At 41.5% G+C, this 17,255-nt stretch overlaps 1 protein-coding gene across 1 annotated transcript in view; it reads left to right on the top strand.

The window, feature by feature from the left end:
• LOC308325611 (ADAMTS-like protein 2) overlaps nt 1-14,450 on the top strand; it is a 27,746-nt gene extending 13,296 nt beyond the window's left edge. The window contains exons 5-20 of the mRNA XM_080778151.1: nt 556-658; nt 835-980; nt 2,573-2,696; nt 3,418-3,498; nt 4,007-4,182; nt 4,801-5,197; nt 5,327-5,554; nt 6,075-6,384; nt 6,622-6,722; nt 7,440-7,566; nt 8,164-8,377; nt 9,742-9,897; nt 10,412-10,582; nt 10,845-11,021; nt 11,118-11,271; nt 11,788-14,450. Of these exons, the coding sequence (XP_080634277.1) occupies nt 556-658; nt 835-980; nt 2,573-2,696; nt 3,418-3,498; nt 4,007-4,182; nt 4,801-5,197; nt 5,327-5,554; nt 6,075-6,384; nt 6,622-6,722; nt 7,440-7,566; nt 8,164-8,377; nt 9,742-9,897; nt 10,412-10,582; nt 10,845-11,021; nt 11,118-11,271; nt 11,788-11,936 (2,814 nt within the window). The 3' untranslated portion in view covers nt 11,937-14,450. The remainder of the gene's footprint in view (nt 1-555; nt 659-834; nt 981-2,572; nt 2,697-3,417; nt 3,499-4,006; nt 4,183-4,800; nt 5,198-5,326; nt 5,555-6,074; nt 6,385-6,621; nt 6,723-7,439; nt 7,567-8,163; nt 8,378-9,741; nt 9,898-10,411; nt 10,583-10,844; nt 11,022-11,117; nt 11,272-11,787) is intronic.
• The last annotated feature ends 2,805 nt before the right edge of the window (nt 14,451-17,255 follow it).

Here is a 17,255-nt window from a genome sequence, read left to right as displayed (position 1 = left end):
ATATGTACTAATTACATCCGTTTAACCTAATCTCACTAGGTTAGTTTTTGTTTCCTATACATATTGTTAAAAAAAAAAAAAAAACTCCCAAAATATTAAACTAAACAACATAAAACATTTAAAGAATTTAAATTTGAGGGGAAAAAAGATCTAGTAGATCTACAAGCTCACAAAACGTCACATCGCGAGGGGTTGTAGATCGGCTATTTTCACTAGTTTGGGTTCCAGGGAGACATCAAACGTCTCTTTTGGGTCTCGAGTTAAAAAGTTTGGGAACCCACATGTGACAGCAAACGTACAGTATGTACAGAAGGTTGACATACAGAATATAGTAGTATATGGCGATGGACATGATATGACATGATATGTCCATCACCAGATTTAAACTGAAATTGTTTGTGTACGTATGAGTGTTATCATATATATAACATATATATGTATATGTCATATACTGTATTATGTCATGCTTACTGTATGTGTGTGTGTGTGTGTGTGTGTGTGTGTGTGTGTGTGTGTGTGTGTGTGTGTGTGTGTGTGTGTGTGTGTGTGTTTTAGCCCTGTCCCAGCCCCAGTGTCAGCTTCAAACAGCACCAGTGTTCCCAGTTCAACTCTAAGGCCTTTGGAAGGAGACACTACCAATGGATTCCTCTATATCCTGGTAAAATGCTGATGTATATCTATCTGGGTGATTACTTTATTGTTGATTTACAAAGGCAAAATTAAATCAGCCCTTCTCCCATAACCCCCGGAGACAAGTTTACAAAACGCAATGAAATTAGCAGTTTAGTTTCATTCATTTATTTACTTCTTCTCCGTCTGATGTCATATGTGAAGATGATTATATCAGCATCTCCAATAAGCCATGTGACCTGCAGTGCACGACTGTTAGCGGTGAGCGACAGCTGCTAGTGCCAGCCCACGATGGTACCTTCTGTCACGATGCCAAGTACCAAGGAGTCTGCATAGAGGGCTTATGTCAGGTAAAATAGCATGTTGCGATTGTAGATTGTAGAGCATACTGTCTGATACTGTCTGACTAACTGCCTGCTCGACTGACTGACCAGAAAAGTAGATGCCAAGGGCCAGGGAGTCTATATTGAGGGAATGTATCGGTTATAAGTTTAATTGTTTTAAACTAACAACTAGCTGTGAAGTATCCAACTACAATGTATATATTCTGTTTTATCATAGATTGCAAAAATGGCTTCTACACATTGTCAATTTATGAAATTTCATTTATAACAAATTCGACCCCCATATATATCAAGTAATGGTCACATTTGGATAGTAACTAATTGCCAGTTTTAGCTATTTTTAATATCAAATGCCGGAAAATATATTTCCCCCGCTGGCCAGTCTCTCTCTCTTTCTCTGTCCCTCTCTCTCACAGACAATCCTTAACACAGCAGGGCAATACAGAGTATTACAAAGATGGAGAGATTGGCACGTATGAGACGTTTTTTTCGTGTATCAAAGCAAGGTCAAATGCAAGCTGTACAATGCCAAGTTGTCCTACCTCAAATCAATTACAATACTAAAGACAAAGCATCCAACGGATGCCTAAATGCACAAGAGCTGTACATTAACTAGCATCACTGCACTATGCAAGTGAAACTACGGCGTGAATAACAAAGATTGACATGATGGAAATGGAATACACAGGTCCCGTCCATTAAAGGAGAATTCCATACTAAAAGGCTGTCTTACCTTTCTTTGTAGTTGTTACATCCCCATCAAAGAGGTCCAGGTGTTATTTTGTGCAAAAGCTCCTTATTGGCTATTTCCCCTACCATAAGCCCTAAATGAATTGCATTGAATTGAATGGGATGTATGGGGTGTTGTGCTAATTCGCTTATTTACATCGAAATAAGTAGTAAAGTGTGCCGCTTGGGTTATTATATACATTATGAAGAGAGGATATATACAAAAAATATATAATTTTGAGCGATGGAAATAAGCGAATTAGCACAACACCCCATACATCCCATTCAATTCAATGCAATTCATTTAGGGCTTATGGTAGGGGAAATAGCCAATAAGGAGCTTTTGCACAAAATAAGACCTGGACCTCTTTGATGGGGACGTAACAACTACAAAGAAAGGTAAGAAAGCTTTTTAGTATGGAATTCTCCTTTAAATGTTACCAGTCGAATTAAAAGTCCTGTGAGGAGAGCATACAAGACCTCCTCAAAAGTGTAATCAACTGTTCCAACGCTGGCTCTAAAAGACACATTGATGTCTCTTACCACTTAATACGTATGATACAATCATGTATCATTACCGGACATCTGGTTTTTTATACCAGATTTCCAGTAAACTATAATCATTCCGGACATTCTGGCCGGCAGTTTAAAATCCTTACGTGACCTCTGATGCAAAGTAGCCGGAGCCTGCATAGCTAAAATATGTCAAGTAAAATAACAAAATGATGAACTGACTGACTTGAACAATCAGCATACTGATTACCTGACTATTGACAAGGTGACTTACTGATTGTAGAATAATTCAATGATTATTTGACCATAATGACTCCTCTCTTCTCCACTCCTGTGTTCTCTCTGCTCTCCAACAGCCTGTAGGTTGTGATGGGCTGCTATATAGCAGTAAAACCCTTGACTTGTGCGGTGAATGTGGAGGGAATGGGACCTCCTGTCACCGGGTTTCTGGAACATACAGGAAGGGACTCGCACAGTTAGGTAACACACACACGTACATAAGAGAATCACACACACACACACACACACACACACACACACACACACACACACACACACACACACACACACACACACACACACACACACACACACACTTCTCTCCCTACTGACATGAATTGAATGTAGATTGAGTATAGTTTCTAACTTATTCAGAGTCTGCCACTTATGACTGCTCTGATGTAAAAGAAAATATATTTTTTATAAGATGTCTTCACAGTTCAGTAGTCTTATTTTGGGGTCGTGGGCTGAAAAGTTTGGGATTCAATGCTGTAGGACGGTGTAGGTGAGGAGCATGTGGAGATGATATCATGATTCCTGAAGCTAAAATATGGTAGGCCTAGTGTGTAAGGACTGAAGTCACACAGTGTTGTGAAGGTTGTTCAAGGGGCAAGGATGTTTATTGTCACATCCATTTACAATATAGAGCCTGGTAGCAACATTGCTTGTAACAATAAAACAATATAAACTACTTAATAACTCAAGTATTAAATAGTTGTTAAGTAGCTTAATTATAAGTAGCTTAATTAATTAATTAGAGGAAGATTAATCTTGCTCTTCTGTGTTGGAACAGATGGTTGCGTGGTCACTGGTCAGCCTCTGTTGGTTTTCTTTATGTTGGTTCCATTCAGCTCCTGGATGATGGGCATCAGGTGGATCCGCCTCCCCGTATTCACAGTGTGTGCTCATCTGTCACCTCTAGGCTATGTGTTCATCACCAACATCCCAACTGGAGCCACAGACATTCAGATCATAGAGAGACGCAAGACTGAGAACATCCTGGGTGAGAACCTACAACCTTCTGTAAGCCCATATTACAGCGTAAGAAAACAACAGATTGCACAATGGCTTTGAAACTGTACCCTTGTGTTAGAAGGAGAACGTTTTGGTAAGCTAACCCAAGAAGTTTAGAGGAATTTACCACAATCAATTAGAACCTATGGTGTACGGTATCCATTTGTAAATCAGGAAACAATCAATAGTCACAATTTAATCAAAACTTGTAAATTTGTCAAGTTCTCAAACGTTCGGCGTCAACAACCAGCTTTTAAAAATATCTGTAATCTTTCCTCACAATTCGAAATGGATTTTGTGTACAGCCCAAGCTCATCGGTATTCTGATTTATTCTCCTATCAAGGCCTTACTACTACAGCTCATCATTTTATGCAACCTATTTACCTTACATTGACTACTACTAACTCATGATTTGTGTAAACTGTGAACTACCTTTTGGGTCCCCATCTGGTCTGTGAACACCACTTCCTGCTGACGTGTCTCTTCCTGTCTCTAGCCCTATCAGATGAAGCAGGCCATTTTTTTTTCAACGGAAACGCAGTGATCGACAACCCTCGCAACTTCCGTGTGGCGGGAACGGTGTTTAAATACCGCCGTCCCAGCAACGTGTTCTCAGAGGGGCTAGAGTACATCATTGCCCAGGGCCCCACACTGCAGGGCCTAAATGTCATGGTAATGCCTTCATATACACACAACCTTTCAGACACAGCCAGAGACAAAGAGAGAAGTCATGAATATGCATAAAGGTGTTGATAAGATTCCTTTTCCCGTTTTGATTTATATTTTCGGAAACGTCTATGGAATATTAATGAATGGCAAGTTATTTTCTGGCACCAGCGCCGTTCAAAAAGCATAGCATACCATACTGTACAGGTATAATACCAAATCATATGTTGTAAACAAGTGTAATGTTTAATCATGGTGTCGTCCACAGTAACAGTTCTTGTATTGAGTTGGTCTTTATTTTGAAATGTAGTGTATTCTACATACTGTTAATAAATCAATCAATCAATATCGACCCTTGGTCCAGCAGCTAGTGGAGACCTTGCATTCTTGTCTACCAAAATATACTATATACCAATACTATATTGGTGGACCGGAGTCTATCAGGGCTCTATACTAGTGGCTTTTCTGTTTTCGCTCTACATTAGCAACATCTTTGCTGGAAATAGCCGATCTACAAGCATCGCAGCATGACATGTAGTGAGCTTGTAAATCTGCTATTTTCTGCGAAGGTTTTTTCCACATGCATAATAATGTTAACCAATCCTTTTCTGCACATCCACATAGTATTACAACCTGAATGGAAAGCTCCCCCATATCACTTACGAGTACACCGTCCCTCATGACGTCAGCGCAGCCACAGATGACATCGCCTCAGGCCCCAACCACACCAACAACGAGGTGGATGCCAGGGAAGGTCACAGCAGCTCGGCCAACCACAGCAACACAAGAGGGGTTGTGGCGTCATCTCTCCACCCATTAGATGTCCAGCTGGGAGCCATGGACCAATCTGAAGTTGGCCTGGGTGCTGCTGTGGACCAATCCGATGTCACGCTTCAGACACCCCACCCCCCACCACCGCCAGTGGCCATGTTGGTCTACAGGCCGGCTGCTGAGGATAGCAGCGATGTGTTCAGCCACAATGATGTGGAGGAACGAGGACCTCCAGCACCAGCCAGCTACCGTGAGTGAGACATCTGCTGTATCTGTCTGTCTGTCTGTCTGTCTGTCTGTCTGTCTACTTGTCTATCTGTTGATTGATTGATTGATTGATTGATTGACTCATTGATTGATCTACTCCGTCTTCAACAAGGGAGTGCCTCCAACTCGATTGAGATTCAACCGTCCAGTCCTAATATCACTCACCCTTCCAAGCCCCTCCTCTTCCGCCAACCAGACCACTTCCTGGACTTCCTGTTCTCACTTCCCGCTGGTTCACCAGGCCACGCCCCCTGTGTATCAGGCTCCTCCTCCTGCTCCGGGCCACAGCTCAACGAGTCCTCTGGTTTAGACAACACACTGCTGCTGAAAGGGTACCCAGGTAGGAAAGGCTTTAAGTTCAGATTTTACATGATTACATTTTAGTCTGTTGAATCTTTAGACGAGAAAATTATACTCATATACCACAATCCAGACAATCCCACAAAAATGCCTCAATAAAGTTTTGTCATAGGTTTTATTTTATTGGCCCAATATGAATTGTAGGTATGAACTCTTCTTGGGTCTTCTTCAAATTATATATTAGCTTATTATAAATAATCATTTCAGTCAAAGATTTTATTTTTCAGAGGTAACTGCCTTTTCCCCACAAACTGAAATCATTATTACAGTATGAATTGCATGTATATTCTCAAAATCATTACAAATTATAAATCATTATATAAGTGTGCAGCCTCCATCAATTATTAATTATGTAGTTGTAATTAACTTATCTTGTTTTAGTTTATTATTTTATTTGTATTCATAATGCCATATTACATCATTGTATTGATTCTGTGATGAATAAAGAAAAATAGAACAATCTTTTTTTATTAAACTTGATTAAATCTCTCTATTCCCAGGTAGTGTGACTCTGCAGTCATCAGCCTTCCTAGAAGACAGCTCCCCCTATGGCCTACCAGAGGGACCACAACACAACCAAACACACACAAACACTGACACTGATTCTCTTACACACTCCTACACGCACACCGCAGACACACAATCAGAAACACACAGGGACGCACACTCAGATGTACGCCCTGATAATCCCACAGTCACTGACATACACTCAAACACAGGAACACACATTGACACAAACTCGGAGACACAAACTCTCAATTTGGTACGACTCCAGCAAGTCTCTGCAGGCCACGCTGCCAGCACAGAGAGGTAGAGGAAAGAAAACCACTCCAGACTTTAGTTTTTTTTTCCCAATTCCATCTGCCACATTACTGTATAAATATTTAGTCGTTTACTACATTGGAACCGGTTTAGGTGATGAAACGACTTGTATTCGACGGTATTGAACAAAACAAAATATCAGTTAGTCCTTTTATAACTAGAAGGCTTTCGGAAACACAAAGGACATTGAAATTTATGAGTCAAATCTTTTCTCCTTTCCTCAAGCAACGATTTCGATGTAGGTATGGACCCGGATATTAGTCTGGCAGACATGTATCGCTGGAAAGTCTCGGCTTATGCCCCATGTAGCTCAACATGTACCACAGGTATGTGTGCGCACACACATGCAAAACAGTGGTACTGCATATAAAAATATTATGCTTACCATTACACATCTACACACATACAGTATAGGCACACAAATACATTTTGCTGTATTCATTCTATAAATGTTTTTTTTTCTTCCCCCAGACAAAATTGTTAAGGTATCTACTGCATGTATTAACCACTTAAACCCTATACACTTCATTGACCGGGGTCAAGTACAGTGTCTGTACTTGTCGCCCAACCGTTAACATCTACAACCACATTTTTTCAGTGAAATCCACAACGTGTCACGCTGTTGTGCGCTTGTAGATTTGTCCGTCCAATGCGTCCATGCACAATCAATCTCTAAAGCCAATTTATTTGGTCTGGCACAATCATTCATTACAGTTAGTGTGGTTCAATTCATTAAATTGAGTTCAGATTTGGCACTGTCATTATGTTCCTGGTTTTGGTGAGGTTAATATTAGGCTAAGGTTCTGTGGAGGGTATTTATTAATGCTTAATAGCATTCTCTTTAACAATGTCATCTGGCAGATGAATATCCATTGCCTATTTTATTTGCTTCTGGAAGTAGAATGTGCGATTCAGCCCTTTTCCCCCCCTCCAAAACATGTCTTGTGTGTGTGTGTGTGTGTGTGTGTGTGTGTGTGTGTGTGTGTGTGTGCGTGTGCGTGTGTGTGTGTGTGTGTGTGCGTGTGCGTGCGTGTTATTTCCAGGTATCAGTGCTAGCTATGCCCTGTGTGTGCGGTATGATGGCACTGAAGTAGATGATAGTTACTGTGATTCTGTGACCAGACCTGAACCTACCCATGAGTTCTGCACCGGAAAGGAATGTCCTCCTCGGTATTACAATCACTGACTTTACACAGTTAAATCCGCAATGTAACACTAATGTAACATTCATTTAATGTACACTGTAGGAAACTAACAATCAAATTATCCTGCTAATGTATGTATTTGGATGCCAAGTGCCATTTGCACTTGGCAGGAAAGAGCTGGTTATTTTTTATGATGATTACTGGGGAAATAAACAATGTTGATAATTGGACTACTTTGAGATAAATTCATCATCTAAATATCCCATAAATGCACTCTTAGTTTATCTATTAACCCCTAAGTATGCTTACTCTTGAGGCTGAGAACACGGAGCCATCATAGCCTTGATAGTGGTGGTGGTTGGACAGTGAACTAGACATCACTGAAGCAGTACTCTAGAATGAACATCAGATAGGAATGAATGAATGCATAAGAACGGTGTGACTTCTCAGACCGACTGGACCAATTGGTGGGAGTCATCTCCATAATTCAAACTGATTAGTGAGATGTGATGCAAGGAAATTATTTTGTGGCGATGACTCATCCTTGTGACTGGAACCTCTACCTTTGGTCTCAGAGCTGTTTATTCTTCACTAACCCTTGATACACACTGTGTTGCTTCAGGTGGGAGACCAGTGGTTGGAGCGAGTGCTCTCGAACCTGCGGCGAGGGTTTCCAGTATCGCACCGTACGCTGCTGGAAGATGCTGTCACCTGGTCTGGACTCCTCTGTCTACGACCTGTTGTGTCTGTCACAGGACTTGCACAAGCCAGCCAATAGGAAGGCCTGCCTTGGACAGAGCTGTGGACCGCAGTGGGAGGTCTCTGATTGGTCGGAGGTAAGTAAGGATGGTTACTGTTGGAAAGAAACGTCTGTCTCAGATCATATAGGGGGGTTCTGATTGGTTAGTGATAATAAAGAAATGTATGTCTCAGATCATAGGGGGGTTCTGATTGGTTAGTGATAATAAAGAAACGTCTGTCTCAGATCATATAGGGGGGTTCTGATTGGTTAGTGATAATAAAGAAACGTATGTCTCAGATTATATAGGGGGGTTCTGATTGGTTAGTGATAATAAAGAAACGTCTGTCTCAGATCATATAGGGGGGTTCTGATTGGTTAGTGATAATTCAGGGAGAACAGTTATAACAATCAGAACCATAAAATTGTCTGTATTAAAGAAAGGAAAGGAAATAAAGGTCCTGTACCTGTGTCAGTGATTCTTTATACGGTAACCAAACTGTATTGCAGACCAAAAGGAAAACACAAAACTGTTTCTTTTGAAATTAAATTGCATTATCTTTATCTGACTTAAACTGGATAAAAAAAATATATATACCGGTACTTCAATTGGACAATCAATAGATTTCAAATAAAAATGTTCAAACTCTTTTCTCTTTTCCCACATAACAACGCAAAGTTCCTTTCAATGTTTCCAATGAGTCAAGTATCAAAAAAGTTATCCAAAAGTAACCAAACCGAAAATTGTAGAGCTTCTATTTTCCGAAAATCAAGAACTCCATAAAGTCATGAAATAAAAAGGCAATGCATTGCTCAAAAAGGGAATTGAGAATATTCCTCACCCAACCTTCAAGTCAGGAGGCCACAGCCGGTTCCCCTTTGTCCTAAAGCTCTGAAGGGTTTCAGAGCTAAATCCTTTGTCCTAAAGCTCTGAAGGGTTTCAGAGCTAAATCCTTTGTCCTAAAGCTCTGAAGGGTTTCAGAGCTAAATCCTCAGAAATGTTCCTTGTCTTCTTCCAGATCTCAACGTTTTCTGCACCCACAACTCTGTGGTTTATCAATTTCTTATTATGGTTTAGTATTGGCTATAAAAGAGTCTCTTTCACAAACCACCACCAAACCAAACACTCTTTTTGATACCCAAAATGGAATGCCCAGCTGCCTTACTTCCAGTAATTTTATAGCTGTTCCTGGTACCTCACTTCCTGGAACTATTGCTAACATGCTTTTTTCCCCCCACAGCTCCCCCTATGATCAAACCTTGTCAGCATAAAATGAATGACCATGGTGGTTTAACTACACAAAACAAACATCTTTTCCGTACACTACATTTCGTGGATTCAGTATTCAACCATACCTCCAACAATATATTCCCTTGTGAAATTTTCTATCTGTATATTTTAGCGGATTAAGCTGATGCTGATTTATGTATTTATCTGTGTGTACCTGTACATGTGTTTAGTGTTCTGCTCGTTGTGGGTCTCGAGGTGTACGGACTCGCGAAGTTCGTTGCTCCATGGAAACCAGGCTGTGTAACGAGTCCTCTCGACCAGTAGAAAACCAGGAATGTGAAGGCCCGCCCTGCGACAGACGATGGACAGTTTCTGATTGGGGACCTGTGAGTTTTACACACAATCACTTAACACAGGGTATGTTTAGAATCAGAATCAAGTTATTATCAAGTTATACAAGGAATTTACTTTGGAATGTGGTCAAGTCAATAGAAACAACATTAACAATGTAACATTAACTGTAATGCAAAACTATCAACAAGGCACTGAACATAATGGAACTCACATTCATGCAACACATTTTTCTACCATGATTTTTTGCATTTTTGAGAATATTATTTATAATATATATATATACACAAACTATTGACATTTTCTACATTTTGCTGCTAGAAGACACGTGAAAACCCTTGTGAACCATTTACGCCACTTGCAAGTTTTAGTATACTATACTGTATGTAACAATGTTCTGCTGTCTATGAACTTTGTAACTGGCTGTTCTCCTATTGTCTGACTGCAATGGCAGTGTTTAAGGCATCCTTGTACTTCTGTTTAATAAATATTTCAAATGTGTGTGTGTGTGTGTGTGTGTGTGTGTGTGTGTGTGTGTGTGTGTGTCAGTGTTCAGGTGTGTGTGGGGAGGGCAGGATGCTCCGTACAGTGGCATGTCGGTCGTCGGGTGGGGTAGTGATGTCAGAGGAGCAGTGTGACCAATCGCTGCGTCCTCTGGCCGTGTATCCATGTGGTGACCGAGATTGCGCCCCTCACTGGGTGGAGCAGGAATGGCAACAGGTACACAGACAGGGCAGCAACGCAGCATACAGAAATATGGTTAAAAACAGGTTAATCTGTCTGAAATGACCGTAGCAGTATAGTTTCTGAATTAAATCATTGACGTTAACTGAATAAAAGTTATACATTAACGATTTGTTCAAATGTTATGTTAATAATGTTAAAGTGTGTGTGTGTGTGTGTGTGTATGTGTGTATGTGTGTATGTGTGTGTGTGTGTGTGTGTGTGTGTGTGTGTGTGTGTGTGTGTGTGTGTGTGTCAGTGTAACGCTACATGTGGTCGAGGGACGCGTCAGCGTCAGGTAGTGTGTGCTGGTTTGGAAGGAGGTGTATTCAAAGAGTTTCCTGACAGTAGCTGTGACCCCGCCCACAAGCCTGGGACAAGCGACGCCTGCTTCCAAAGACCTTGCTCTAAATGGTTTACTACGTCCTGGTCGCAGGTATCTGTCAAGTTGTTCGTAATATCTCAAATGGATAAATAAAGGTTAAACAAATATAAAATAAAGTCTGTCTTCTCCCCTCTCCTCTCCTTGCAGTGCAGTAAGACGTGTGGCAGTGGCGTTCGTGTTCGAGAGGTGAAGTGTTACCAGGGAGAGGAGCTCATCACTAGGGGACACAGCTGTGACTCTGCCCTGAAGCCAGAAGCCAGACAAAGCTGTGAGGTCCAGAGCTGCCCTACTGAGCCACCAGGTAGTTAAGGCCCTGACACGCTGCAGGCATCAGATGCACACATTGTTTACAACAGCTGTAGCCTTACTGGAAGCGCCGGTGTAGACACGTCAAAACTTGTTGACGCGTCTTTCAGAGCTCTGTTCTGTTTGGGAGTGTTGACGCGTGGCACAAACTAGAGAGAGAGAAGGAAAATGGACTGAATGGGTGCGTGTGTTTCGGCATGTCTCCAAGTCATTCCAAACTCATTGAGCATCGGCAGGTGGAATTATCCTTGCTCTTGATACCATCTCAGGATTAGATGGTCCCAGTATTTAATTTTACACATTATAAACTGGATTTCTGAGTGCATGCCCATTGCAACAGTATAAATAATCAGAGGCTTGCGCCACACTGACTGTAATAACTGTGAAACAACCTGATTCTCAATTAATCTGTGTGTGTGTGTGTGTGTGTGTGTGTGTGTGTGTGTGTGTGTGTGTGTGTGTGTGTGTGTGTGTGTGTGTGTGTGTGTGTGCGTGTGCGTGTGTGTCTCAGCCCCAGCCCCAGTGGCATCAGCAGCAGTAGAAGACTCCTGTCAAGACAAGCCGACAGCCAACTGTGCCTTAGTGCTGAAGGTCAAACTGTGTTCCCACTGGTACTACAGAAAGGCCTGTTGCCAGTCCTGCAAGGCCCCAAGACCGTGAGCTGTCAACTACAACCTCTAACCCCAACTCCCCCCCCCCCCCCCCCTACCATTGGTACAGAGGGTCAAATGCTTTCCTCGACCCTTAACCCTAACCTAGTAGCCATTTACACCCTACTACTAGAGTTAATGGTCACATCCTTCCCATTTCTATCCTACTCATGAAGGAATCACTGAAGGTTGAAAATGTTATCAGACCTCTCATAGCTTTAAAAATGACCATAACTGTGGTATTGCATGTTCAGACCAATGACCATGAGTCATTATTCGGATCCCCATTAGCTTCCACAAAGTGGTCGCTAGTCTTCCTGAAAATGCTATAATTCACACAGCTTCACTGCTGACTGTTACAAAGCATTCGAGGAAGCCATTGCATTCTATTCATTCCAATACAGTTGGAAAATCAACTTGCTGAGACCATGAACTTTATGATTTATTTTTATTTTTTACTCACTACTTCTTTGTTTTTTGTTTTAATGCGATTGAAAGTGCATATTCCTTTTAAAAGAAAGATGAGAGAAGCAGATTATTCTAGCGTTGATTTATCACCTGAGTTTAAACAAGATGGGGTCTAATAACATTGTGGCTTCCCTGGGATTTCTGATCACATCATATTGATTAGGTCAGTCTTGCTCAAATATGAAGGAAAGGGATGGTGGGACAGTGGGTCTGAGATTACAAAATCACAAAGAATATTCACCAATTATACACAAAGACATACACAAAGACAGACCCCTCTTTTAAATGGCTCGCCCCATAGGCCACCATAGCAACTGGGAAATCGGATAATTATTCCACAATAATAGAAAATGGTCATCAATAATGTATAGTATATGTGATGTGTGTGTGTGTGTGTGTGTGTGTGTGTGTGTGTGTGTGTGTGTGTGTGTGTGTGTGTGTGTGTGTGTGTGTGTGTGTGGTCTAGACATGCAGTACCACCAGTATGGTCCTTTAATAGATAGAAGGCTTTAGTCAGGGAACGCCTGATCCTGACGTTCACCATAACCGTGGTCCCCAATCACCTCCTCCCCACACAATGTGAAGACAGTCCACGTATAGGACACACTTTACCGTCCGTTTCCCTCTATCATCTCTTCCCAATCCTTCCCTTTACCTCTGAAACAGAATGAGCCAATATAACTCCTGGGGCATCACTCTGGCCCTCCCCTCTTTCTGTGTCACTTCAGGACTTCAAGGTGCTAAAATCCCCCTTCTCTGCCCATTTAAGCTTCCCAATCCCTCCCCGGCCTTTCTTCATCCTAAGGTGCTATAATATACCACAATGAAGGGTGTGTTCTGTGTAGGTTGGCGCCCTTTGCCTGAACACAAAAGGCAGCTCCATCGTTACTGTGGCAACAAGAACTAGAGAGACCAGACCAGAGACCAATCACTGTCGAGCCTCAGCTCGGTCCCAACCATTTCCTCTGCTGTACACACAGAGTATGCAGAGTTTGGTCAGTAGTCTCTCAAGCCAGACCATCACTTCCACAATCTTCCAATGCTACAGAGTGTAATTCTACCCTGTAAAAGTCAAAAACAGCAAGCCGGACGGAGGGGTATTCGACCAATTACGATGCGGTGTTCATGTAAATGTATTTTTTTAAATATATTTCCATTTCTGCCTAGCAGCTAGCTAGATAAGCTTGGACTAAATTGGTTTCCATTAGAGTCATACACAATTGCACAGGAGATAAGTGGGGGGGGACATCTGCTTTATTTTATACTCATTTTCAGAGCTTCCAAAGTACAAACTGTAAGGCAGTCTAGGCAGAAGCATTGGAAAATTGCGGGAGCCATCCCGTTTGTCTTGAGAGATAGGTCAGCTTGTACCACTGGCACCGTGTTGATCCTCTTTTGTTAACTATGAGATGTTGGCTGCCAATTTGTGCCAATACGATCAATACTGTTAACCATAATTACTCATTAAAGACCATAGAAGAGGATTAAGACCTAATATGGCTGCCAAGGATCTATCAAACTCTGTCTACACAGTAAAATTCCAAGTATTCATTTAACTCTGAGAGTGCACAAATTAGGGTTCATTAGGGTATTTTGTCTGTGTGTGTGTGTGTGTGTGTGTGTGTGTGTGTGTGTGTGTGTGTGTGGGTGTGTGTGTCCTGTCTCAGTGGTCACTTGTGTCCTTTGGCTTTTTGTAGTACACTTGTAGGACACAAAGGGCACAGGTGTGACACTTTCATCAATCAAGTGATGATACCCTGAACCTTTACTGTCATATTCACTGATTGCTTTATGCCGGAGGGTCTATGACTGAAAGCTTGCTAAATATATTAAAACAAAGATGCTTCAGATTTTGCAGTTTCGAGTGTGCAGAGGCTTTAATTTATACTCTCATAGTTGAACGAATACTCAGGATTTTTAGTGTATTGCTCTGTATCCATCTGTCCTGTGTCTGTCTCTCCTAGAAGTGTTGTTTAACTGTTGTTACATTGTTTACAGAGCTGTTGTTGTTATTGTTATTGTTTACTTTGTCAGAGGTGAGGAATAAAGAAACAGTTTTTGGACAACCATTTGTAACCCAAATATGTCTTTTGTTCAGCTGAACACTAACGTTCCGATGGCATCTGGAGCTATGGGAGTGACATTTCCAAAATTATGTGATTGTCAAGCTCTCAACGAGGAGTCCAGTGTTCCTAGAGGGTCCCCAGCTAAATGATTGATCACTAGGAATCAAATAGACCCTTACCTTAATCAAGGTTTGACACAGGCTGTAGTCTAAAGTGGTCAGGAGGTGCACACACATCCCAGGCTAATTCAACGGGTGCTCGAACAAAAAGAACAGACTGCAAAAGAAAGAATAAGTCTGCACACCGTTTTGAACCCCCCAAAAACGTTATTTACCAAGGCGGGGTAAAAAACACAACGTTTCAGCCTCTGTGGCCTTCGCCACAGAGGCCGAAACGTGTTTTTTACCCCGCCTTGGTAAATAAAGTTTTTGGGACACTAAATAAAGAGAGGAATTGCCAGCACTCACATGACTGTAGAAGAATGTTTAGTACACAATGCAATAAACAAAAATAATCAGCATTTACTGGACTAAAGACTCAATCATAGTAATTCAAATTGAGCTGAAGCAGAAAGTAAATTGATAATTGATGAAAAGCTGAGACCGCATTCACCAGAACAGAACTGAGGGTAGTCATTAAAAGATCACCAGAAATGTGATGCGTGTGTTGTTGAAACCGAATCACACACAAGCATCCAGACCACTCAATAACCATCTGCAGTAGCACATCTCTGTTCAGTTCAAACCTGTCTTAGTTCTGCACAGCACCGTTTTACAGGATACGTTCTGTCCAACTCCAGCCCAGAAGAACTTGAGGTGAGTGTGCCATAATTATGTACGCCATTTAGATTACTACTAAAAAATGGACTGGATAAAGACCTGTATTCTTATATAATGGCTCTGAATATTTGTGTATGAGGTGTCGGACAGATTTGTTTGTCATGTATGTTCCAACCCCAGAACAGAATTGTTATATCAGTTGAACGTTCACCTCAGTTCAATGTTTGGAAAAATTACAATTTAAGTAATTAAGGTTTGTATTATTAAAAAATGTGTAATGTGTAATTAAATGAAAACCTGCTATAAATTGGCCAATTATACAATATTCAGATTGAAAATGACAACAAATTACTTGAAAGTAAAGTAAAGATGCTGGTTATTTACTTGGTTATAGTCCTTTTGCTAGACGAAGTGCCAACATTGGAACACAGCTCTCTATAGCACTGCTGACCAGTGGCATGGGCCAGCTATCCATGTGAAAGCTTCTCTACTTTATGAACACTTTTCCCACACTTTGCCTCTACTCTAAACCAGAGATGTTATTTCATAAAAAAATCCATAGCAAAAAATGAGCTTGTATATATTTTCAAAAATGAAACAAATAAATAAATGTTAAATATTTGCTTATATGCGTGAACCACGTGTCAGTATGGAGGACTTAATCTGACTTATTCTGATTTAATGTATATGTACCTCATTCCTGTCTCAACATCCAGATGGCCCTTAAATCTGTGGTGTATGGGCTGTCAGTGTTGTGGGTGTGTTGCGTGGAGAAGTGCGTGTCATTCTCCAATGGCTCTGTGGCATACTCCTGTGCCAGTATGATGCCAGGACACGAACCCTTCCTCCCTGCCACCTCCAGCTCTCCATACATCGTTAATGTCTCTGCTGCCATCTATAGGCCCGGTGACATCATCACAGGTGAGAACCAGCCTAGGTATATTAAAATTGGCATCACTATGACTCAGACATAACCATAAACAAAGCTGATATCGCCATATATAGGTAAAACCACGGCCATGACGTCACTATGACTCAGACATAACCATAAACAAAGCTGATATCGCCATATATAGGTAAAACCACGGCCATGACGTCACTATGACTCAGACATAACCATAAACAAAGCTGATATCGCCATATATAGGTAAAACCACGGCCATGACGTCACTATGACTCAGACATAACCATAAACAAACCGGTTGTCCAGAGCCACAGATACGACCGCTATGCCCATATATGGTCATGTCCATTATATGGGCCGGTTGGGACCGATCTACTTCAAACTCGGCATGTGCATTGGCAAGGACTCGAGGGAGTGTGGTGCCCGCCGTCGAGTCGTTCATATTCAAGCGATATGCCCATATATGGGCTATTGTAGCAGGGCTATATTATGAAATGACTACACCACCCTCACAAATAGGAGTAAGGGATCCTACAAACAGATTAACCGTAGCATTAACCATACTGTATAATTATGTTGGACAATGTAACTGAACAAGGTAAGGTTCCCCAATTTGGTACAGGTTGAACAGAACCAGAGGCAAATGGCCCAACAAGCTGGTAAAACAACCTCAAAGAGTTTATCCTTTAACTCAGAGAGTATACAAATGTAACCAAATGGACCCTTACAGGTCTAATACAGGTCTGACTCTATATACAAATGTACACATTACTTTTCCTTGAGTCATCTCTTTTTTTCTTTCCCCCTGTTCCACCTCCCCTTTCTGTAATCTCCCATTTACTTTCCTTCTTTCTCTTTCTGCTCCCCCATCTTCACCTTTGACCTTTCTAATTGCCTCTCATCTCCTCCCAGAGGTGGTGTTGTGTAACAGGGGCAGAGTTCAGAGGTCACTCACTGTGACCTCCCCCTTCACTTTTCTCCCAAATCCTGATTTATAGTTAGTTGCACAGCAGTGTCGTGCACCGACAATAGCCAATCTACAAGCTCATCACACAACCCATCACATTGTGACGCGTTGTGAGATTCTAGATATCGGCTATTTTTGGTGTTCG

Source organism: Protomyctophum bolini, assembly GCF_963924005.1.
Source record: "Protomyctophum bolini genome assembly, chromosome: 12".
Lineage (NCBI taxonomy): Eukaryota > Metazoa > Chordata > Actinopteri > Myctophiformes > Myctophidae > Protomyctophum > Protomyctophum bolini.
The sequence above is the reverse complement of the archived record's forward strand: the minus strand, read 5'-3'. Positions and strand labels throughout refer to the sequence as shown.